The 22,943-nt window shown below is 48.7% G+C and overlaps 8 protein-coding genes and 1 non-coding gene across 9 annotated transcripts in view; 6 read left to right on the top strand and 3 right to left on the bottom strand.

Annotated features, from left to right (window-relative positions):
* Pmar_PMAR002011 (conserved hypothetical protein) overlaps nt 1-3,015 on the top strand; it is a gene marked incomplete at both ends in the record, with an annotated part of 3,170 nt that extends 155 nt beyond the window's left edge. Inside the window, 15 exons of the mRNA XM_002765430.1 lie at nt 1-37; nt 127-238; nt 288-457; nt 504-614; nt 733-853; nt 897-1,054; nt 1,100-1,180; nt 1,232-1,502; nt 1,554-1,659; nt 1,713-1,765; nt 1,814-1,907; nt 1,967-2,146; nt 2,200-2,476; nt 2,531-2,695; nt 2,830-3,015. The exon at nt 1-37 is cut by the window's left edge and continues 4 nt beyond it. Coding sequence (XP_002765476.1) covers nt 1-37; nt 127-238; nt 288-457; nt 504-614; nt 733-853; nt 897-1,054; nt 1,100-1,180; nt 1,232-1,502; nt 1,554-1,659; nt 1,713-1,765; nt 1,814-1,907; nt 1,967-2,146; nt 2,200-2,476; nt 2,531-2,695; nt 2,830-3,015 — 2,122 coding nt within the window. The remainder of the gene's footprint in view (nt 38-126; nt 239-287; nt 458-503; nt 615-732; nt 854-896; nt 1,055-1,099; nt 1,181-1,231; nt 1,503-1,553; nt 1,660-1,712; nt 1,766-1,813; nt 1,908-1,966; nt 2,147-2,199; nt 2,477-2,530; nt 2,696-2,829) is intronic.
* A 3,382-nt stretch (nt 3,016-6,397) lies between these two features.
* Pmar_PMAR002010 (kif4, putative) lies at nt 6,398-11,117 on the top strand (the record flags this gene model as incomplete). The annotated part of the gene is made up of 18 exons (XM_002765429.1): nt 6,398-6,523; nt 6,570-6,751; nt 6,924-7,037; nt 7,085-7,150; nt 7,205-7,344; nt 7,388-7,433; nt 7,617-7,674; nt 7,718-7,788; nt 7,838-7,939; nt 8,026-8,146; nt 8,194-8,352; nt 8,402-8,515; nt 8,706-8,919; nt 9,047-9,360; nt 9,405-9,523; nt 9,567-9,626; nt 10,208-10,916; nt 10,962-11,117. The coding sequence occupies exons 1-18, from the start codon at nt 6,425-6,427 to the stop codon at nt 11,115-11,117; spliced, it is 2,844 nt and encodes a 947-aa protein (XP_002765475.1). The 5' UTR covers nt 6,398-6,424.
* A 182-nt stretch (nt 11,118-11,299) lies between these two features.
* On the top strand, nt 11,300-11,696 carry Pmar_PMAR002009 (hypothetical protein; the record flags this gene model as incomplete). The annotated part of the gene is made up of 2 exons (XM_002765428.1): nt 11,300-11,525; nt 11,572-11,696. 2 exons carry the CDS (start codon nt 11,300-11,302, stop codon nt 11,694-11,696), a joined length of 351 nt encoding a protein of 116 aa, XP_002765474.1.
* A 21-nt stretch (nt 11,697-11,717) lies between these two features.
* On the top strand, nt 11,718-11,869 carry Pmar_PMAR002008 (hypothetical protein; the record flags this gene model as incomplete). The annotated part of the gene is made up of 1 exon (XM_002765427.1): nt 11,718-11,869. A coding segment is annotated over one exon (152 nt), but the record flags the coding sequence as incomplete, so codon positions are not given.
* Nucleotides 11,870-12,473: 604 nt separating this feature from the next.
* Nucleotides 12,474-13,102, top strand: Pmar_PMAR002007 (hypothetical protein; the record flags this gene model as incomplete). The annotated part of the gene is made up of 3 exons (XM_002765426.1): nt 12,474-12,561; nt 12,607-12,752; nt 12,953-13,102. 3 exons carry the CDS (start codon nt 12,474-12,476, stop codon nt 13,100-13,102), a joined length of 384 nt encoding a protein of 127 aa, XP_002765472.1.
* A 2,830-nt stretch (nt 13,103-15,932) lies between these two features.
* Nucleotides 15,933-16,004, top strand: Pmar_PMAR002006. Its single transcript has one exon. It is a non-coding gene; the product is annotated as a tRNA-Asp (tRNA).
* Nucleotides 16,005-16,025: 21 nt separating this feature from the next.
* On the bottom strand, nt 16,026-16,615 carry Pmar_PMAR002005 (hypothetical protein; the record flags this gene model as incomplete). The annotated part of the gene is made up of 2 exons (XM_002765425.1): nt 16,026-16,176; nt 16,221-16,615. 2 exons carry the CDS (start codon nt 16,613-16,615, stop codon nt 16,026-16,028), a joined length of 546 nt encoding a protein of 181 aa, XP_002765471.1.
* A 1,213-nt stretch (nt 16,616-17,828) lies between these two features.
* Pmar_PMAR002004 (hypothetical protein) lies at nt 17,829-18,303 on the bottom strand (the record flags this gene model as incomplete). Its single annotated transcript, XM_002765424.1, has 3 exons — nt 17,829-17,916; nt 17,984-18,125; nt 18,154-18,303. Coding segments are annotated over 3 exons (380 nt in total), but the record flags the coding sequence as incomplete, so codon positions are not given.
* A 2,581-nt stretch (nt 18,304-20,884) lies between these two features.
* On the bottom strand, nt 20,885-22,874 carry Pmar_PMAR002003 (hypothetical protein). Its single transcript, XM_002765423.1, has 8 exons — nt 22,814-22,874; nt 22,357-22,483; nt 22,176-22,307; nt 22,021-22,122; nt 21,708-21,854; nt 21,516-21,658; nt 21,367-21,469; nt 20,885-21,321 (listed from the first exon to the last, which is right to left on the bottom strand). The coding sequence occupies exons 1-8, from the start codon at nt 22,855-22,857 to the stop codon at nt 21,262-21,264; spliced, it is 858 nt and encodes a 285-aa protein (XP_002765469.1). The 5' UTR covers nt 22,858-22,874; the 3' UTR covers nt 20,885-21,261.
* Between the last annotated feature and the right edge of the window lie 69 nt (nt 22,875-22,943).

Below are 22,943 nucleotides of genomic sequence, written 5' to 3'. Positions count from 1 at the left end.
ATACAGCAGCGATGCTGATACCCAACAGATTTCTATGGTATGCCATTGAGTACGCTACTATACTAAGCATTCAATGTCAAGATGACTGCGGTCCTTGTCCGATGTTATGAGGGTTGTTGTTCTTAGATGATAACGAGAGTACTTCGGCGTATTTTGTCGGCTCGGCCTAGTCCAGGGGTCTTCGGGTCTCGATCTACTGGACAAAGAGGTGGAAAAGAAGAGGAAGCCCGAGGGTTGGGTGAGTTGATATGATGTTATTGAAGACTCATTAATAATTGTTTGTTCAGAGCTCCTCATCGCTATAGTGACTTTAGCACTGTGTCACAATGTGACACCAGTAGAGACCGCTGGCTCGGACGACTGGACGCTGCAGGCTCCTAGTCCTGATGAGGCAGCGCTCGTGAAGTACGCCCGAGAGTGTGGGATCAAGCTGATAAGGAGAGACGATGATTGTATAGTGAGCATATTTGGCCAAATGACGGACTTCGTACCACTCGCTGCAGATATTAGAATGCTTGAACATCACTGGTAGACCCCAGCTACGCTATGATATAGTCGAATGTCTCCCGTTCTCATCAGACAGGAAACGTATGGGTATCCTTGTCAAGGAGGAAGTAGGTGTTGCAGCGTTGACACCGTATGTGTTTTCCGACCCCAGCACTCGCCCGTCACTAAGCTATCCTTGGTCGAAAATTGGAATAGGCTTAAATGCAAATGCTACTGTGGTGTCAGATATCGGGTCAATATATGTACCTTATGAAAGGCGCGGATTCAGTGATGATACCTAGAGTAGCGGAGCATGGGAAGAAGAATGCCTATATGGAGGAAGTTGTGGACGACTATGCGTGTCATGGTGAGGCAAAACTTTGGTTGTCTCAGCAAGGGCATCGCTGTAGGATTGAGGACGTTGGTGGTTGCGATGAAGAGGATGACAAGGGAAGGCTGTGAGGAATTCGAAGCGGCATACAAGGATGCTACGTTGGATGTGAGCGAACAGAGAGAGGAAAAGCTAGCTGAGATAGTGGACCGTTATTTGGAGACGAACCTGGAGCTGGTAACTCGTAACGTCGGATGGTTGGTGTGATGGAATCTGTGGAAGGTCTGCTTGACGGGCGTTGAAGATATGCTGCAAGACGATGTGGCACCGGTGATCGAAAGCTTGCGTGTGGCGAAGATTAAAGTACGTCGGAGAAGGGTTCGTACTTAGTGATGGTGGTCATTGATACCTTAGGTATGGATGCTGACGGGTGATAAGATAGACACTGCAATATGTATCGCGATCTCTACCGCACTGAAGTCCCCTGAGCAATCGCTTCTGAGGCTGGAGGCGAGCCATGTAAGAAAGATGTTGGCATCAATAGTGGATGTTCATTATTGTTATAAGGTACACAGCGCCATCGATGCACTGGCGGATCTTCGAGAGGCTCGCAATGCTAAGATGGAGGGCCTCAGTGATACGGTGGTCGTCATTGACGGCACAGTGAGTGGCAGTACTATTAAGAGTGACATGGCGCTATCGTTGTCGTAGGTGCTGGCAATGGTGCTATCAACAGGACTTTATACATCTGAATTTGTCGAGTTGATAAAGGATGCTCCTGCTGTGGTATGTTGCCGTTGTAGCCCATCACAGAAGTCAGAGGTGGTCCGTGCTATCAAGAAGTAAGCTCCTCTGATCCCGCTCTATCCCAGCCATCTGGCTCGGTCATTATCAGGTATGATAACGGCCAACGAACGCTCGCTATCGGCGATGGAGGCAACGATGTTGGTAGGGTTGATTGCCTGGCTCTATCTCTGGTGATTATCCCATGACAAGGTATGATACAAGCAGCGGATGTCGGGGTGGGTATCGTTGGGAAGGAAGGCATGCAGGCCAGCCTTGCAGCCGATTTCAGTATCCTTGAATTCCGGTGAGTTAGTCGGGTACAGCCGGCTCTCTGTATCGTCATATGCTCGGTTGTTGTCTCAGATCCCTGCATCGGCTCCTACTGTGGCATGGACGTAACTGCTATCTACAGTCCGCCCGAATGTCCCTATTCGTCATCCATCGTGGTTTGGTGATTGCTGTTATGCAAGTTATATTCTCTGCTATGTTCTACTTCATAGCATTGCCGTTGTTCCAAGGTTGGCTGATGATTGGATACAGCACGTAGGGGAGGGATAGCATCGGCGTCACCAATCTCGGTGATTATATCGTATTAGATACTACACCACTGCTCCCGTGTTCTCACTCTGCCTCTATACTGACCTCGAAGACACGGTCGTGTACCAGTACCCGGAGCTCTATGCTATCAGTCGTCGTGGCCGGCAGATGTCTCTCAAAGCTTTTCTTGGTTGGGTATGGAAGTCCGTTTATCAGGGTTCTGCTATCATGGTGCTTACTGTTATCCTCTTTGGTAACGAGCTCATAACAAGCTCGCTTGTTGCCGTTGCTTTCACGTCACTGGTCATCAGCGAGCTGCTCAATGTTGCTTCGGAGGTCAGTATTGCGACGAGGGTTTCCCAAGTTTATAGCCCGGCATATATTTGGTAGGTCCATCCGAATTGGCATCCTTTAATGATAGTAGCGGAGCTGTTGAGCATCGTGATATATGTATACTCGATATTCATACTGCGCTCCAACTTCGACCTGGATACCATTTTCTCCATTGATTTTTTGTGGAAGGTGGCAGTTATAACAGCCGTGAGCTGGATACCGGTAAGTAGTGGAAGACAAGGCTGGCAGTAGAGTCCGTGAGCTGTGAACTATCGTCTGTTGTTGTAATAGTAGCCTGAGGCAACTCCTTCGCAAGGTTCGCTGTATTCTCGGGTTGGAATTTCGCATCATGTCAGGTCCATGCGTGGAAGCAAATTCGTCGATGCTGTTGTCCGCCGCACCACAGGAAGCTCCTCCGGGCGTATGCAAGAAATGGTGGCCGTGCGCCGGAGAGAACTCGATACGTATACCACGACCCAGACAATGATAGTGTGGAGCTCTTGGCCACTACGCATGTGTCATCACCTACCTCCAACGAGTGAATTGAGAAGGAGTATCATTTATGTGACTATTGGTTATATCCCATTATCTTTTGTTAAGTCTGCCTGGGTACTGTTCCATGTGTTGTGTTCTTTCAATAGCAGTAGTGCTTCCGTCGATTGCCTCCCTTCTCGATTTGACTATACAGCTCTTTATGTTCTTCGTGATAGAATGGGAAAACGCACTGCGGATAGTCTGATCCTGGGCTCTAGCGTTCGTGAATGGATCTACTCCACTGGAGACCTATGATGGTTCGACACTGATGGTGACCATGCAGAGATTGAGGTTGGCGATCTCCGTAGGCTACCAGCCGATTGCACATGATGCTACTACACACGGAGAGGAAAGTATCCCTTGTGCGAGGCTTAGTTTTGGAGAGGTTATTTGTCACGGAATGCAGAAGAATGGGTAACCCATTATTGTTTGGTTATGAAGAGCTCGGTGTGTACTCCAACGATCTGAGTCTAGTCCCCGTTACGTTGAAGTTTGACTCCTCGCAATCCATTACATTTAGTGGCATACGGTGTTCTTAGGTTTTCCTATGTTGTGACGCGTGATCCTGTGCCTGCGTACGACTCGAAATCAGGACCACACGCGCGCACAGACGGAGTGGAAACTTTATCGCTCCTAACGTGGTTTATGCTAAGCCTTGGAGTTTGATTCTAATCAGCTTCATACACTGTGGTGCATTAATACTGGCCGAGGCCCTATGCTGGTGTCCGGTATCCACGGCGCTCCGAGCTCCTACACGTTGCGTCCAAGATTCACTGATATCGGCTTTGTATACCGTCTAGTAGACAGTCGCATCTTCTGGCCCCTTGTGCACTACGAGCTGTGACAGGGACTTGCCAAGCACACATAACGTTCTGTGTGCGTTTTCATGAGTTTCACTCGGAGTTAATTGTGTCAGTATGTCACACACTTCGTAGAGCGGGGGTGTATCTACTGTTGTGTAGTCTGTTGCTGTAAGATTGAGAATTGGTTTGTATTGTCTATGGCCCCACGATCCACTACAGAAGCATTACCTCCTCTAACTTCTCCCTTGCTTGAGGCTGGCCTAGCCCGAGAGGGAGGGAAAGGTGGGAGGCTCACCAAAGGCAGAGTCATGCTTGTTATTACCGCCACTCTATTGGTTGTGTCCTTCACGATTTATATGACGGGAACGCCTATGCGTTATCCCCCTATTATCGAAGGTGATCCTGGTCCTTACATAGGCCGTGGTGTTAGTACTGGTCACTCGGTAGGCTCTGGCAACCTCGCGGGAAACTCGCAACAACAACTCTACCACACTGTTGATAATGCGGCATTCAGTATGACCATCAGTAGACCCAAGCTGTGTGATACAAGTGTCAATCAAGCTAGTGGCTACTTCGTTGTCGACGCAGCTTCGAATAAGAAGTAAAGTGATTAGAAATGGTTTCTATCCACAGTGGTCGCTTGAAGGTACTTCTTCTGGTTCTTCGAAGCTCGTCATTCTCCTAAGACTGCGCCGACAACATTCTGGCTTAGTGGTGGTCCCGGAGCTAGTTCAATGCTTGCGGTGAGCAACAAGCTCCTCGTGTTGGTCTTGATACTGCTCCTTAGTTACTAGCTGAGAATGGTCCGTGTACTGTGAATTCTAACGGAACTGATACTGTGTACAACCCCTACAGTTGGACCGAGGCTAGCAATATGGTTTGGGTGGATCAGCCTGCTGGTCAGCACTTGTTGTTGAGAATCCTCAATTGTATTGAGAATGCCTTAGGTACGGGTTTCTCTATTGGTGGATCATATGACGCTGATGAGAAGGAAGTTGGCGAGGACATGTATCACTTCATGCAAACCTTCTTCACGCACTTCCCTGACTACAACAAAGATGTCCACGTTGTCGGGGAGTCTTATGGCGGCCATTATGTGCCTGCTGTTGTTAACACTGTTGTGGAACATAATACCAAGCTCGCTATCGGCGAGGGTGAGACTCTGGGACTTCGCTCCTACCTATATACATGGTCTCGTTTCAGCACCAAATGGACGAATACCGATTGACATGAAGGGGATGGCCATTGGCAACGGCATGACTAACACCATTGAGCAAATTAAATGGTTGCCGAAGATGGTCAGCTTTCGTTCTGTGGATGCCGTGAGAATTGGCTCTCTGTTGTAGGCCTATGACTCTGGTACAGCTCCCTCTGTTATTGACTTTGACACCTATCAGAGGATGCAGTCCAAGGTCGATGGTATCGCTCATGACATCGCTAAATGTGACAGAACTGGCGATAAAGGCGTAAGTAACGGTCAATCGAGGCATGGTGTTATTCGACAGAGTCTTTGGCAGGTGTGCGAAGCCGCTTGGAACAACTTCACAACTGAGCTGATGGCCCCAGTGATAGCGGCAGGATATAATATGTAAGCCACTGGTAGCTGTTGGTTTTGTTGCTGGTTGTGTATATAGGTATGATCTGCGTCTTAAGGGTCGCTATGATTGGACTAATATCAACACATGGTTGAATAACCCGAAAATAAGGCGTGAACTTGGAGCTCTGAAGGAATGGGAGGCGGTCAGTATTGAAGTAGGTGGTCACTTGTCGACTCCCTCCAGTGAAGAGTGATCAGGTTTACAAGACGCTTACTCCCAACGATTTCCTACAGACCTATGATGACCTAGTTCCGCCTCTTCTGGCCATGGGACTTAAAGTACTTATCTATGCTGGTGACCAAGACTATCCTTGTAACTGGCTCGGCAATAAAGCATGGACCGAGAAGCTCCTGTGGGGTCATAAGGACGACTTTCAAGTAGCCCCTTATCAGGAGTTCATCGCCCCTGCTGTTGGACTCGGCGGTGGGTCAACTCTCGATTGCCTGGTGGTTCGAGTGTTTCTCAATTTCAGACAATTCTATTTCCGAGATCGTCGTGGGCTCCATGCGACAGTATAAAAACTTTGCGTTCCTCCGTGTGTCGAATGCTGGCCATATGGTCCCCAAGGATAAACCAGTCGAAAGTCTGCATATGTTCAAACAGTTCTTGAATGGCCGCGTGCCCAAGGCCGTTCCCTGATTTGCAATAGTACTTTAATTTGTATTTCCACCTTATGTGTGTATTATTTGTCTCGTCTGAGATCGTGGAGCACACCCCCTTCCTGTTAGTACGTCTGTGATGATCGTGATGCTGTTGTAGTTTACGGAAGCCGTGGTCAGCGATCATATACTCGTTAATTACGATTTTACGCATGGGAATCAATAATCAACTCGGTGTTGAGCTGTCAGTGTCATGAGTCTAGTGCGCAGAATTTTAGCGCGCGCCTAGCTGATCGATATACTCGATGGTTTATACACGTCTCAAGTAGAAACTAAATGTGACCCTGGGAGAAGGGCTCCAGTCAAAGCACTCTGTTGGAGAGACTAGGGAAGGCTCTATTCTTTTGAGTCGATTGAATGCATAATTCGGCAGAGCAGAACATCATAAGATTTCCAGTTCCAGAATCCAAGGCCAGGACAAGGTCTCCTACCCGAACATCAATGGACAGGCCTGAGGTGTTGGGTGGGCCACTCATAACCTTATAGTACTCTCCGTGGTCAGTCCAGTGGAGGAGCGGCTCGGGTTAATCATCTTCGAAAGAATGGCTCAGTGACACCGACTAATCAAGCGGGTAGAGGACCGCCTGGAGCCCTCGGCAGCAGTGCTGACATCTCCGTGAACGGAGCGGGCAATAATGGGGGAGGGTCTCCATCAGCTCCTCCCAAGATACGGGTTACGTGCAGGTAGTCATGTCCATTCGCGGTAACTAAGTCGCTTGAGCGGTATGTGAAAGTAACTACTCGTTGTTGAAGAAAGTAGGAGAGTCAGAGTTGATACCATTGATTTCGATTTCTGAATAGTCTCCTGTTGTTGGATCCCTCCACACTTGGCAGTATGTCTTCTGATGTGCCTCAGAAAACGGCCGTTGAACCGGCGGGAGCTGGCAGCGAGGGGAGGAGGCGATGTGGTAGCTTGTCGGGATGGGGCCGTCGTGGTTAGTGAGCCCAAGCTCAAGGTGGACCTCACTAAGTAGCTGACAACACCGTTGTATGGTGAGAGTAGAACTCGGAGTGTAGATACGTCGAGGAGCATACGTTCCAGTTCGATGAGGCTTTTTCTGAGGAAACGACCAATGCTGAACTGTAGTCAGGATTGCTTGCGCGTGTCTTATAGTACTATTGTGAGAGCATCAACAGGTATAACGTATGCGTTCGTCCCCTGGTGTCGGCATTATTCACTCGAAAGGCCAAGTGCACTGTGTTCGCATATGGTCAGACAGGCAGTGGGAAAACTTATACTATGCTTGGATGCCACGAGCCATCTAATGCTACACCAGGTGATAACAGCCGAGAGGATCTTGACAGACTGACTGTAGTCAGGCCTCTTTGCGCTGGCTGGAAATGATATCTTTACGGAGTTAGAGAGGTTATATGGGGAGGGGAATAGAGGATGAAGCGAATAGCTGTCACTGTCTCTTTTCACTCGGCTGTGTGTTCGAGGCGATGCATGGGGCCTTGAGGAATCTGTTAGATGTCTACGCGACATTTGGGTCCAACAGGGAGATTTGATGGTTGTTTGTACGAAGTAATAGAATATTCGGTGAAGTAGATACAATCACCAGGCTCATTCCGCTCACCCATCGAGCAAAGACGAGCTAACGATAAGGGTAATGAGCTCTCTTAGCTCGATCGTAGTGGTGTTCTGGCCAGGTGTCCTTCTACGAGATCTACTGTGGGAAGCTGTTTGACTTATTGAATCAGAGGAAGTTATTGGCAGCAAGGTGCGGTACAGGGGACAATTCCGTGGCGCGCGGAATGTATAGGATTCAGAGAGAATGGTCGGAATCGAGTGGTGATTGTTAACCTACAAGAGAGAGTCGTCGGCAATTCTGATGAGTTGATGAGGGTGGTGGTGGAAGGCATGGAGGCAAGGTAAGTTGGCGAAGTTGTCGTCGTACTTTCTGGAGAGGCACGTCTCTCCTTATGGTTCGGGGTTTCTATGAGATGCTGGACCTTAGAACGACTGGGGTGACAGGAGCCAATGCAGACAGTTCACGCAGTCACGCGGTGATGCAGATCAGTTTAGTGCATAAGAAGCAGATGAAACACGTGCATGGGAAACTGTCGTTCATAGATCTGGTAGCAGCAGTGGTCGCGCCGGTGATAGTAGTAGTGGCTATTCTAAGGCGGGGTCGGAGAGAGGCGCGGATGTGGTAGATCAAGATCGTCAAACCCGTCTGGATGGTGCTGAGATCAACAAGTCGTTGTTGGCACTGAAGGAATGTATAAGGGCGTTGGATCAGCAGGCTGATCATACTCCCTTCAGAGGCTCGAAGCTCACCCAGGTGAACACTGCACTCGAGTGGTAGAAGGCCGCGATGCTTGGCTACGTAGGTCCTCAAAGATTCATTCGTAGGCAGTAACTGCTCTACAGTGATGATAGCAAATATATCGCCATCAGCAGCATGCGTGGAGCATACCCTCAATACGCTGCGCTACGCCTATAGGGTGAGTTGTCCTGGGAGAGTGGGCAAGGTCGACTTCACCCTCCTCAAAGTAGTGCTCTCTCAAAAATCGGATTTTCAGTACGTTCATGTGAACTTGAACTTGATGAATTCATGTTTTTCATGAAGATTCATTTATATTGTGAAGATCTCGTCAATTGTCTCTTGCTAGCGACTCGAGAATCTTCTAACAGGTACGGGAATTGAGACGGGGAGATGGTGTAAGCCAAGACCAACATCAAAACGCATCTAATCCGGGCAACAACGTGTCCAACAACGAAAGCCTGGCTCCTGAGGACCCGGCGAACTTGTTGCCGAGATATGCTAACCCTCCAGTACGACAACATACGGAGATGAAGGAGAGGAATGGCAGGCTGAAAGAGCGGCAAAAACCGGCTGAAGGAGGGGGTCAGTCGTCGTCAGTATTGCTGGCGGGACCGCTTAGAGAATTGCCTCATGATGAGATCCATCCTTATGAAGGAGGCAAGGATGGGTGTACCTCCGGATTGGCGTTGTATTTACTATCTGGATTCAGGACGAGGTGTGCCAGCGCCTAGACGCCCGCCGTCACAGGAGAGCACCCAATCGACGGGCATGCGATTTCCGCCCGCGCCTCAGACTCATCAGAGAGTTGTAGCTGAGCAGGCTGAGAAGAAGCGAGCCGCGAGTGGTGACCATGGTTCATGGGCCTCAAAGAACAGCACTCGATCCAACTCGAATGGTAGCTGCGAGCAGAGCATGGTGGTGACGACGGTTAGGCGGGAGGCTCCTGTAGTGCGTCCCAGGGAGGAGGTCATCAATCTTGATGACTTGGCCAAGCAGCACGACCAGCTGATCGGCACTATATTGGTGAGCTTCATAGAACGGTCTCGATTGATGCCGCTGGTGGTCAGGCAGAGGAAGAGGAAATCATTACGTGTCATAGAGGCCATCTGGACCAGATGGTTACACTAGTGCATCAGGAGATGGCTGAGATTTCACGCATCGATCAACCAGGCTCCGATATTGACCAGTGAGAGCCTTGATCGCTTGGAGGGCCGACAGTAGCGATACAGGTACGTCAACTTCCTGAACGATAACTTGGAGAAAAAACAGCAACTGATTGACGGAATAAGGTGAGTTTGGTCCGATGGTAGTTGTAGGATATCTACTGAGTGTAGTGGAGAGATTGTGTTTTGTGACAATGCCGTACTAATTCAGAGCACGATTGACGCGCTTCCAAGCCCACTTACGCGAGGAAGAGGCTCTAAGTCGGAGGTTTCACGAAGTTAAAGAGATGGGGGATGGGTTAAAGCAGCCGCCGCAAGCGGCGCTCATGGATGACTCTCTGGTGGACAGATAGCATCAGAACGTTGTTGGCAGCTGCAATTAGTGTGATAAATAGCTGATAACATTCTCGTACGAGTAGGCGAAGGAGGACGACGGCCATTTCTGATAGCTTGTCATCACTATCCATGTTAAGCTACCCGTTATTGGTCTCCATAATCGAATGGTAACGGGTTCATTATACTACTCTGTTCTTGCGTCGTTAATAATAGGGAAAGGCTTGCGAGAGCTCTATTAAAGTGCTCTGTAGGATATAATGCTAATGAATATGGAAACACGGGTGGTGTTGAAATTGCTGACATTGGATCGCGCCACCTGAGTTGGTCACAGCAATTAATCGTAAGTTCATGATACGTCCCCCAGTTGGCAGGCCGAGGGCGTTGGGAATATCATCTTCTGTGTCGATGCGACCACACAGTGAGATGAAGAAGAGACGGTCTTCTGAGGGATCTAATTCTGCGGCGAGTGATGGTTATGCGAGTAGCACTGCTAGCGGTCGTAGGGCGCTGACGCCGGTTCCGAGGCCTATATTGAGTAGTCCTAGAGTACGAGCGATGACTGGGATAGTCAGCCCTCGTGGAGAATTCTCGAGGCGGCCGAAGAGCGCGAGTGAGGAGCCGAGTAGAGGTAAAGGAAAAGGCCGTAGCAGATCTACTCCTAAGTGCGATCCACCGTCAAGAGTCCAAACGATATCATCGAGGGTTGAGAGCAATCCCCCAGCGCGAGGCTGCACGAAACAGAGGGAGAGGAGCAGTAGCCGAGATCCGGCTGATAGAATGCGGCCATTCTATATGAGGCTGGGCTCTCAGGCAAGGATGGAGGCCACGACGGATAGTAGACGTAGTGGTGAGGTGGTAAGTGGAGGTGTCACGAGAGGAGCAACCAACATGAGGAGGGTGAACAAGCGAGTTGTGGAAAGAGTTAGTACTACTAGTTGTGCACAGCAGAACGCTGGGGTGATTGAAAAAGGAGTTGATGGGGATACTAAGGCGTCACCAAGCAGTGATCTGGCGCTGGGGGAGCTCAGCCCAGTGGTGGGTGAGGAGAGCCGGTGGCAGAAGCAAGTCGATAGCTTGACGGTAATTAGGCGATCCGAGTGGATGATATGATTGATATGAACTCAGGCAGCCCTGGGAGAGAAGGACGAGCGGATAGAGTCGTTGCAGAGACAGCTGAAGGATCAGGAAGAGACCGATAAGGCACGATGGGAGGAGATAGCAGCGCTGAGAGCGGAAGTGGAAAGCAGCAAGAGTGCACTCAGGAAGGTTACCAGTGAGTGAATGAGTAGTGACTTTTGGAGCACCCTTAGCTCTAGAGGAGTGTTTAATGGTTCACATGCGAACAACAGCGTGATGGTTAAACTGCTATCGGCTGACTACCTATGCGTTTACTTCTAGTGTGCAGCCTTCGAATTTTACCGCTTCCGCCCTACTTCGCCAATCCCTTACGAGTTCCTTCTGTGATGAGAAAGACCGTGCTCGGCGATAGACTCTATCGTGGAGTGACTGAGGAAGGCTCAGGTAGCCTGAAGAATCAAGTCAGAGCTCGAGAGGGAAGACTACAGAGTCTGATGGAGGAGCTGGAGGGTAAGAAGGGGGAGATAGTGGATCTCAACACACAGCTGGAGGAGGCTAAGCAACAAGTCGTTCTTCAACAAGAACGGCAGAATCAGTTCGTTACGACCGAAAGTGGGTGTTCTTCTTCTATCTTCACCGTGATGGGCAGTTTGAACAGGAGCCAAGGCGGACAGAATGGCGGAGAAACTCGAGCGGAGCGAAGCAGAGCGACGGGCGGAGGTTAACGAGTTGAACTTATACTATCAACAGGCGGTAGCGGGAGGAGATCAAGTCGTGGAGTGAGGCTCGAGGAGTTCGTGTCAGCTCCACGATCTGCGGACTCAAAATGCTGCTCATGAAGCTACTATAAAGCAACTAGATGAAAGCCTATGTGATATTAAGAGACTTCTATCAACCAGAGGTGGTGAGCGCAGGGTCGAACCAAATGAACTCCCGATTGTGATGAGTGGATCACAGTAGGGAGAGACAACTCGTTCGACAGTCCAGTAGGAGTAGTTGGTCAAGGAGAATCGATAGTAGAAGACGAGGAGCTTGAAGACCACAAGCCAGATGAGAGTCCTGCTGATAGGCAGCGACGGAGTAGCGTGAAAGATAGGGTCCGAGAGCTGGAGGCTTTAAGTGGTGGGAGACCGTCTGGCAGTAGCAAGTGAACCGTCGACGGGACGACTCTGTCCTTTATAGCTCGGTTGTTCTCAGCCACTCGGCTCCCTCCTCCTCGGCTACTGTTCCTGGTACTTCAACGCCGATTCCTACTGCTCTTGGTGGTGGTGTTGGTCTGAGCGGTTCTCCCCCATCCTCAGTGGGCGGCGAGGCCAGTATTGGCGCCGTGCTATTAGACCAAGCTCATGAGTGCTTCACGGAGGCGGTGAGAGAATGTCCGTTCATGGCACTCCCGAAATATTACTTCCCCCATGTCGGTTTGATAATTGGTTCATCACCATTGCTAATCCTTAATGAGACACGCCTGTAGGGAAATTGGAAGTCCTTCAAAAATGCTATGTTCCAATGTTGCCGTAGATCTGATACTTCTAGAAGGAAATCAGTGATAGTATACACGTGATGTTCCTTCAGCTCGACCTTTGCAGCGAGGACAAGTTCACCTTGGCCATGACTGTACTTGACCAAGCCCTTGGTTATCTCTCCAATGGTATTCCGCCCTTCACACTGCGGTGTATGCTACTATCATTCATAGGTGCCAACACGAGTCTTCAGGAGTATTTCCGTACAGATGACGATGCGAAGACACTCCTATCTGACATATATGGCCAACAAGGAGTCTGTCAACAGTCACTGGGGAATATAGATCGGGCGATCCATTGCTATAGTCGAGCTGTCGAGGTAGGCGGTCTCTCGTATACTGGAGTATTCACTGTGAAAATCATTTCTCACCGATTTCGGGAATATCTTTCAAGAATTGCCAGAATGGTATAATATCTTGATGAGTGGAGGGTGTGGTAAATAAGGAACATATATTTTTGTGAGTACGAGTAGATGGGCAAAAGTATTCTCGCTTGAGGGTCTGCGACGGTTTCTGGTAGGTAGATGCCGATGCACACGCATGCCATGCCAACCTAGCTGTTCTTCTCCTCTCGATGGTCTCGCCGCAGGGCAACGATGATAGCCTCCTGAAACGGGCTAAGGAGCATCTCAATCGGGCTGTGGAGCTCGATCCGAGCAATTCCGAGTAGGCTACGCTTGCTGTTGTGAATGACCATCCCACTGAGCAGATATGAAGACATCTGGACAACTGTCGATCACATGACGATACACATGGGAAAGGTATAATCTTCTCACCACACTGCTACAGCTGCTGTTGTACATCGTGTAACGAGTCTCCAGTACACTATCACTCTATCACTCATCCGTAGCGTTTGTCAATCGTGAGCTTGCGCAGTGGGACGCCTATTGCTCCACGTCAAGCGCATAATGAGGCCTATCAACTTTGTACGTGACAGTAATTCTCCGGTCACAACCGATGACCCCGCCGATGAGGGCACCAAATCAGTGCCACCTATTCAGCAGGGCTATGTGCAGAGTTGGGAGCTCCCGACTCGACATTGCGAGGCAGATATGGAGAGATCACATGAGGTAACCGAAGACCGCCGAGCTAAGCACTAGACGCTAGAAGTAAACTGGAAGAAGGGGGGCATCGGAGAGCAAACGTCGGAGAAGAACTCGGCCTCTCCAATCATCCGAGTTGGATGTACAGAACGAAATAGTTCAATCGGAACAAACACTACTGGAAGCAAAGTTAGGATTTGGAGTCACGTCCCCATTGCCTTTCAGCGCCAAGCGTGCATGGCTCAGTGCACCTCAGTTGACATTTGACAGCATTATAATACTAGTATAAAGCATGCATCCATTATAGAAGACAAGCAGAGTCTCATCATTAGAGAGAGATTCTTGAGTTCCACTGGTGAGGTTGTTGTATTTGTCCATAGTAGTTAACTAATACGCTTACTTTACTCTGTTCCGCACTACGACGAGCAAAGCTCTCGCCGTGGTGATCGCCTTGAGCAGTAGCTCACTCGGAGAAGTATCGTCTCCGCCTTCTACGGGCTTTCTACAGCCAAACGTTGTGTATCAACCCGTTGCAGCCTCGCCGTCGTCGTCATCATCATCATCACCGATCCAAGTGTTCGGTATCGGTCCGGGTGTTCCCTCCTATTACACAGTGGTTAGACCAGCGTGGACCTCAGCTGCGACACAGTCAGCATCACTGACCTCCCAAACTGCGGCAAGTCCATCGTGGACTACGATTTTTATGTCGTGGATCGTCTCTTTCCTCGTCGGGTCAATCGGCACTCTCCTTGTGAAGCAATACTTCCCAGAGCATCATAGGAGTGTGAAGAGAATCGCACAGCGTAAGATTTCTAGCGGAGCGATGCAGCGTCTCTATTTGAATTGCCTAACCTCAGGCATTGGCTCTTCTACTGCGACGTATGGCAATTTCTTCCGCAATCCTCCAGAAGATAGCAGATTGGAAAGAACTCCGCTAATTTCACACAGTTCTCACGTGGTCTCCAACCCTGTCACTGTTCACGTACGGAAAGTTATTCCTAGGACACCAAGTAAATGACCATCTGTCGCTGAGGTCTGTATATTCAGCTTCCAGATAACCCCTCTAAGAGCGACGGGGAAGCGGACCTGGCCATGAATAAGTCGAAACGGCATCGGACAAGACACGCGGTGTCGAGCGAAATGCATCGCAGTCATGAACACGAACTGCCCCGTGGCCATCCTGCGTATCGGAGCTTAGCAGTAGATGCAGCGAGGCGGAGCCGATCGCGGAAGCCAGCAAGCCATCGTCTCGGCGAATCAGAGCAGCAGGATGATGACAGGTGAGATACGTACATGTTTGTCGGAGGATGAACGTGTTCACTCCGAATTCCGTTAGTATTGCCAATAATGCCATATCTCTGCTCTTGTAGGCCCAAGGAAAAGAAGCATCACAAACATTCCGACAATAATGGTCCCTCATCCGTTGCTCGGAACCAACTCCATCACTGACCAAGATGTCGCTATTCAGCAACTGGTTGTACTCTTGTATCAAATACCTTCCTTGTCGCGCTTCATGACCCATGAACTATTAACTATTTATGTATTCCCTGTTGGATTCCTAGTATTCTCAAACTCGTGTACTGGGGGAATATCATTGATCACGCCCGGCGCGCTGTCATGAGATCTCAGCCACATCCGATCGAGCGTTCAGACAACTTATCCATAACCTCCTTATCCGGAGGTTCCGTTAGCGAGCTATAACGTCTACACCATTTCTTCCGAACAAGAGAGATGGAAAAGCGATGTAAGAGCCAAATGGAAGGCCACTGAAAGCTAAATGGGCGAAATATACCCAAAAAACATTCTCTTGCACGGCACGCTTCCACCATTCGACATCGAAACTGGTGGATGTGTTGTCCGCAGCACTACGGTTGGCCTATGACAGTACCGCGAGCACGAAAGCAAAATCTCTCATTAAATTTTGTCTCTACGGTTTTAAATTCGTGGAGAAATGCGTCATGATTTATTGGAAGGGAGACACTCAAATGAGGTTCCTCTCGAATGCATGATTGTACATGTGTGTTGTTGGCGAGCATAGATGTAATGTGCAGTTTGCAGTACTTGAAGTTCGTGTAGTAGGCTAGTCGCAGCGAGCATGGAGGCTGTTGATCATCATAGAGTTTGAACGTCATCCCTATTTGCCCTGCGTGTCACTCAGCGTGTATGTGTTCCCGACGGTGGAGACGCCGCAAAAATGACGCGTCACCAATGTTGACATCGACAGAATTACAATGTGGTCATCTCAATTTGAGCCACCCATTGCATACAACGACGAGTCCTGCAACGTCTGAACGGTAGTTGTAGTGAGGGGGTAACTCTCACCACCTTCGGAATGGGGGCTCCTTGCAACAACTGCATAACAGAATACGCATATGACGAGAAAAGCTTTCTAGTCTGTTTCATAAATTCTGTCCTTCCAGGACTCTTATAATGACGAAAGAACACACTAATATCAACTCCGCGGTAGTATAGAGGTTAGTATTCCTGCCTGTCACGCAGGAGACCCGAGTTCAATTCTCGGCCGTGGAACATCGTTTAGCCTCGATCAACTTATTCGACTGTCTCTGCTATGGCGATCATGCCCCTATCCTCATGATACAGTATGTGGCAATGCACCACAATACCACCAGTGAAATCGACCGACCAAAACCTCACTGTAATACCACTCCCACTGAAGTTGAACCCACCGATGGTATCGTACCTGTGATGGATGTCGAGCGGCAAGCGTTCTCGTGATTCACTCACCAATCTCCCAAGAAGAAACCAGCCTCCTCAGCTTCGCTGGCACTATCCTCATCACCAAATTTTACAATCTGCACAGGGTAAGTATGCGTGTGCACTGGATGTTTCCAGTCCCCTTTTTCGTATATCCACTCATTCAAGTCGCCCAACCGCATTTGAGTCAAATAGTCGGTAGCAGACGAGAATGATTTGCCATTAACCGCGAGATTACCAATTTCCTGCTCAGCAGCATGGAAATTCGATATGGAGAAGAGTACACAGAGAACCACTGCACCAAGTAAAACCGTAACTGTGCATGACTTATCGGCGCCGAACCGGCTGTTTTCAGCTTGTAGCCTCACATAACCATACCCTCTAGAACAGTGGAGGACAAACCACTTCCATAGAGGGAGTACCATCAAGAGAGCTAGGACGGCAAATAACCAGCCCAGAAAGGTTCGCGAGGGAAATGTGGGGTAGTAGTGCCCGAATTTGAGATGAAATGGAGGAGCGGCAGCCGTGAGGTTCCGAGTGTCCTTCAGGTACTCGGCGGAAGGCTTCGGATAGTACGGGGATGTTGCCGATCCCGACACCGACGAGACTGGGATGACGCTGAGAATCTCTCCAGTGTACCAATAGTTATCGGGGCTTTTATGGTTCACGCCGACAAACTGGACATGCTGTTCTGCATTATTACAACGTACAGCAATATCGCGGCGAGAGCCTGGGATAAGGATAAAGGAAGTCACGGTCCTCGGCCCTTCCGTTAGAGGTATCCCGTCAGCGGCAATCACCTACGAAGCATCGTTATCGTACTATTGACAAACGATGCGCATATCTCGAATCGTCCGCCCATAGAAAATGACGTGGCGGTGGAAAGAGAGTCTCACCTTCATATCGCAAGCTCCGGCTGGTAGGATTGTAATGTTCACATGAGCTGCCACTGGTGGGTGGATGAACCGGAGAACGCCCCACTCCCGCAAAGGAACTTGGATCGATGGCGCTGAAAGAACATCAACTATCGCTAGAATCTTGCCAGATCTACCATCCCCGCATACCTACGAGGCCGTTTACGAGATATTTTGAGAACACTGGTTCGGTAGATTCTCTGGCTGCGATCTCTGTTGGCCGCATCCAGCTTGGTGGCCCGTTGATATCGCCGCCCTCGTGACTGTAGTATGGCCAGTCTACGCCTGACGAAGGATAATGACAAGATCACTCCTGGAGTACGCCGACTCATAGGTCATCTCGATAGACGAGAAATATGCTTTTCAAATTTTTCACCAACTTTTTGGGGGAAACTCCCAATTGGACAGTAAAAGCCGTTATTGCCTTTTTCATGGGGCAAAAACTCCGAAATGTGGCAACATCGGGATTGCGGCACACGCATATCTCGGTTGTGACAGATAAACTCCACCAGAAGTTTCCTGGTATAATTCCACAGAGTCACGGAGGAGTTACTCGGATCACCTTGCGAATCTTTGATGGGCTTCGGCTCAAGCTTGTAGCAGTGGAAACAGACGTGCCCTAATACTAGAGCTTCCTCGAATGGGAACTCCTTTCGACCGTTTCTAAGGAAGATATCAACTGTTCAATAGCAGCAGCATAGACAAGCACCGTCGAATGACCTACGTTGGGCCTACGATGAGAGCTCCGGCGAGGCCCTGACTAACTTGTATAGATGTACTCCCATGGAGGTGAGCGTGATACATATAGGTGCCTGAGAACAAGATAGCAGCAAATGTTCAATGATTAAGCGCCAATGAAAGCACCATGCAAAGACTCACCGTGCGCGTGATCTTGATGGATGTGGTAGAGATAGGTTAAATTCTCGCCTGGTCGACATGATACCAATACGTCGTCTTCTAATGGGGATATATGTAAACCATGGAGGTGTAAGTTTGTGGCATTCAACTGAATCGATAAATACTATATGCCAGATAGGTGTAGAACGCACCCTTCCCAGATGATTGTTGTGCCATGCTCCTTCAGGGGGGCTCAACTTGTTGATAATAACGATGCGAAGAGTGTCTCCTGGGGAAACACGTATGGTGGGCCCAACCAATTGACCATTGTAGACCCTTGGTCGCCAGTTTCCTATTCCAACCTGAGAGGACACATAGAGTCCATAAGAATACAAAGTTGGAAGATCTACACTTTCCATCAGCTCAGGACCAGCAAGATCGAGGACGAGCTGTTGCTCTACGAATGCCGAGTGCAACTGCTGCATAAGAGCTGTCGCTGAAGCGACGAACTGCGCCACGGATCGGCAACGCATGCAACAAATAGACTCGCAACCTGTTCCACGGAAATGCATTGGAGAGACTTCTCATCCACACTATCACTCATGATAATCCAAATCTGAGATGAGACAATCTATGTACCACATGATGATTTGCACGCATGCCCAAGGAGATATGCGTGCTGAAAATCAGCCATTCGCGCGAGACTAACTCATACAGAGGTCGCCGAATTCGAAGGCTCTTGCGACACTAGTTAGATTATAGGCCGTACCAGCCATCGGTATATGCTATCGAACGCTACTCGGTAGCAAATCTCAAACGACTCGTTTTGGATTCGTATCATACGAATCGGATGGAGCCGACCCTGCCCTATACTATTGAACAGATACTGTAAACAAGACATGTTATGGTAGCTCAACTACTTGTCAGTAGAGACCCCAATAGGTGGTAAGCATCTACATCCTTATATCTCTTTGCATTTCATATATTCCTCAGAGATTTCGATCATAGGAAGAATGTAACTGAAATCGATGACACCATAGAATCAACGGCGTAGATGATTTACTACGGATGTATTCATAATTGCCTGAGCGAAGATAGCTGATATAGATCGGTACCCGAGTCGGAGCATAGCTTTCCACTTCGTATACATGGGAAATCATATGGAGACTGTCGGTCCATCATTTACACAAGTTAGGTCCCAAATCGGCAAACCAATCATACACGTTGTCTCAGGGTAAGCTAGAGCACATCAGAGGGTAGGAGGGGACACTTCGTATCGCCTGGTCATACACTCGCTCTCTCTAGATGCGAGACTAGAGTCTGCCACCGATCACGACGTGACTGCAATATCATTCCTTGTGCCCTTCAAGTAGAGCACCTAGTGGCCCATGGTATCAAACGCCTTCACGATACTCTGTGCTCTCATGTCGGACACGCACAGCGCCCCTTCGCTGGGAAGCATCACGACATCATTTTGATACAATTCGAGACCGCTAACATCGCTCGATGGAGCAGCCTTGAAAGCCGGTAGCAATCTAATGTGCTTCCGGCCAATTACAGCAGAGACCACGAACAGATAACACACTTGGTTGCTTCGCATCGTCTAGAGACGAATGAACACATGTTCAACTGAGCAGATTGATAATAACCCGTACATTAGAAACTAGCTAATCGCTATAATCAGTTGATCCAATTCAATCTTCCCCATTGTCTGTCTAACCTCGTGCAAGGCATGCCCAAGTTGGTCCCTTATTACTTATATGTTACGATTACTTATATGTTCCGAGTGTGAGACCACCCTCCCCATTAGGATCTCTTCGAGGGAGGGATGAATCCATTTCCTTATGAAGAATGCGTACCTTCTCATTCCCGAGAAATAGTCAGCCGGGGCATTGATTAACCGCAAAACGAGAAGGTGAAAATGAGACAGAGAAATTGTAACCGATGATTCATCAAGTATGACAGTGATAAACCTACTACCAAACAACAGCGCATTGCATACAACTGCCGTAAAGATAGACAGATATAAGACGATACTAGTGCTGATGATGATAATGGGCATCGCTGATACCGTATCATGCAAAGAATAGCCTTCCTGGGCATCAATACAGAGGTTGTCAATATCATCATAATCCTACAGTACCTTCACCTCATCATAATCACGCCTATAGATTCGGCATGAACGGCAGACAAACATCACCTACTATGTGATAATATTCACAGGTGTATTATTACTTACATCAACAAAAGAGCTACGACCAAAATTTGCATACTCCACTACAGTGCGCAACAAACGAGACATACGATGAGCGCAGCACCGTAATGGAACATCGACAGGGAAAAAGAAGGACAGAATAAGGGAGCACAGCAAAAGGATACAACTGTGACTACTACTACGAAGACGACGACGACAGCAGCAGCAATACGTATTTTGCTTTATCTTTCTTTCAAGTGGCTCTAAAACTACTACACTTACTGTACAATATTATCACCACAATGGCAGCAGACTCTCGACGAGAGAATGACGATATAGTCCTCTTATGAGGCTGATGATGCGAGAAGGAGCAGTAGCAGTGGTAGCGTCGTAGAGAATATAAGAACTAACCCCACTGCTGTACAGTAGCTCTTGTAGTGTGATGGGAATGTTGACTATGACGATAGAAGAGCGATCCGGACACCAACTTCAAGGAGAGCCCGGACTACTGCCGGAAGCTTATTTCCGACTGAAACGGTACATACCAATGAGGCTTCCGATGAAAAGAAGGATAATGATCATGTACAACTTATAATGCCCAAGTCCTATGGATCGAAAATCGTAAGGTCCAACACTGCTGAGATCTATTAAATAGGACTTGGCATTACCTCCATAAAGCGAAAGCAGTGGAAGAAATTCATAGCAGCAGCAGCAACACCACTACTACTATTACGAAGGCTTCTATACTTGCCATACCTCAAATACACAGAGCTTATCGATATGCGATAAGTCACCATCACTAAGGCAAAAGTGTGCCTCGACAGTGATCATCCACCATTACTAAAATACAGCGGAGACGGACGAAGCAAGCAGGAAGAGGCAAGGACGAGATAGTTGAGTAAGAGCTACTATTTGATGAGACTAAAAACGCCATAGAAGAGAGGATACAATATTCATCACCGAGACCCCACGTAGATATGTCGATCCTCAGTAGAAGGTCCCTGCGACAGTGGAAAATCATAGTATAAACAAGCCTTGAAGGTGCACAACGGAGGCCTTGCCTTGAAGACCAAAATACACCCCGACTAATTATCGAAATACTACTGTCACTGAGCAATGCTCCTTCTCACAAAGAATAGCGTCTACGTAAAGTCACAGGCGGACACTCATCAACAGGGAAGTTAACCTAAAGAATCGCTATGCTTCCACACCCCATAGCATCTAGTATTACCCCTTTCTTTGTCCGTGGATATCGATATTTGCTACTTTTTTGGAAGTCCGAGGTTCGCCCGTTCCCAACCACTGAGTTCTTAGGCAACGTTGGCGTGTCATATCTGACGAGCTTCGGTTGATACACGCAAGTAACGGCAGCAACATTACCCAGCAAAACTGCCACTACCGAAATACGCGCTTCCCCCAGGAGTCGCTGTGGTAGCCGCCGTTCTGCCAGAGTTGCTTCCAACAGGCCCGTAAGAATAAGGCTTCGTGAGCCAGGGATACGCCTTAGAAAGCGGCACATGAATCTGAGCATTGGCACTACGTAACACTGAGATGAGCTTTTCCCTCTACTACATGCGCCCTCTCAAGATCGTGCTTGTTGACACCGACACACATAAGTTTACCACCTTTCTGTACATGCTTTCCTGTGAGTCGCCGTTGGTCAGCCAGCCTTGCCATCGACTTGAAGATATCACGCATCTCTCTAGAGCTCATCCGCATCTGAGAATATGTGTCGGAGAAGCATCACCGCTGACTCCAGTGTGACGATGTCAGAGATAACGCGAATTCACATTGATATTCAGTGAATCTCACAGGCTTTATGTAATTCACAATGATTGGATTCCAGCGAGAGTGGCAATAGTCCATTGGAAGGGTTCCTCATTACCTCTGGATGTGTCCGTGACGTGACAGCCGGTAGCAAGTCCCCAGGGGGCACCTTGGCCCCCACACCAGATCGACATTGTGAACTACCTCCGACGATATTGGTCTACAACATAAGGAACAACGATGAACGAATGACACGAGCTAGGAGTATAGTACCGGCCGATGCGGAGAAAAAGAGTCCGGCAAGCCTCTGCCTCGTCTTGAGTCGTATACGTTCCGGATCGGCCCCTTCGTCGAAGGATCTACTGGCAGTGGCCGAGTATCTCTATGGCTGCTGCCAGATGTATACTGACACACAGACACGTACGATACGATTCAAGGTCATCCGCCCAGCTACGTAATTGCCGCCGTTTCTCCGTGTCCGAGCATGCACTGGCGTGTCCATTCGATAAGCCCGGGAGCCACCACAAAGTAAGGATGATATCCATGATGTGAATCCTCTCTTGCCGCCCGAAGAAGGTCCCCTTACAAAGAGATCGGATACTCCGAGAGCCAAAACGAAAGGACAATCGAAATAATGATCTTATTCCCTCACGACGCTCATATGAAACCCCTTGACAAGCAGCGACTAAGTGCATTGAGATATGACGAGATAATACATAGGCAAACCATAATGGTTGTGTGTGGATAAACGAAATACTACAGTACGTTAGATGAATGCATCGTTTGAGGTTATCCCAATTTCAAATGGAGGGGAACGCTCTCGTCACGGTCTAAACGTCTTGAAGGTTTCGACAGACTGCTGAGTTCTACCAGTCTCGTCCCAACGCTGTTCACTTTCCTTCCCATCTTACATTGATGTCGCCTCATGTACTCTATCGGCCTTAGGAACCGCCATGAAGATGATGAACAATTCCTATCGCACGACTGTGAACTGAATGCTTACACGCTCACACACAATGGGACGATTTTACGCGTGTAAAA

This window comes from Perkinsus marinus (assembly GCF_000006405.1).
Source record: "Perkinsus marinus ATCC 50983 genomic scaffold scf_1104296975500, whole genome shotgun sequence".
Classification (NCBI taxonomy): Eukaryota; Perkinsozoa; order Perkinsida; family Perkinsidae; genus Perkinsus; species Perkinsus marinus.
This window is presented reverse-complemented; position numbering and strand designations above follow the sequence as displayed.

What these genes read in the sequence shown, in the direction of transcription:
- Pmar_PMAR002003 (XM_002765423.1), bottom strand. Translation starts at nt 22,857, where the DNA reads ATGGCGGTTCCTAAGGCCGATAGAGTACATGAGGCGACATCAAT. An exon ending in GGAGAAACGGCGGCAATTAC is followed by an intron (nt 22,308 to 22,356) that starts GTAGCTGGGCGG and finishes TCTGTGTGTCAG; the next exon opens with TATACATCTGGCAGCAGCCA. An exon ending in CGTCACGGACACATCCAGAG is followed by an intron (nt 21,855 to 22,020) that starts GTAATGAGGAAC and finishes ACATATTCTCAG; the next exon opens with ATGCGGATGAGCTCTAGAGA.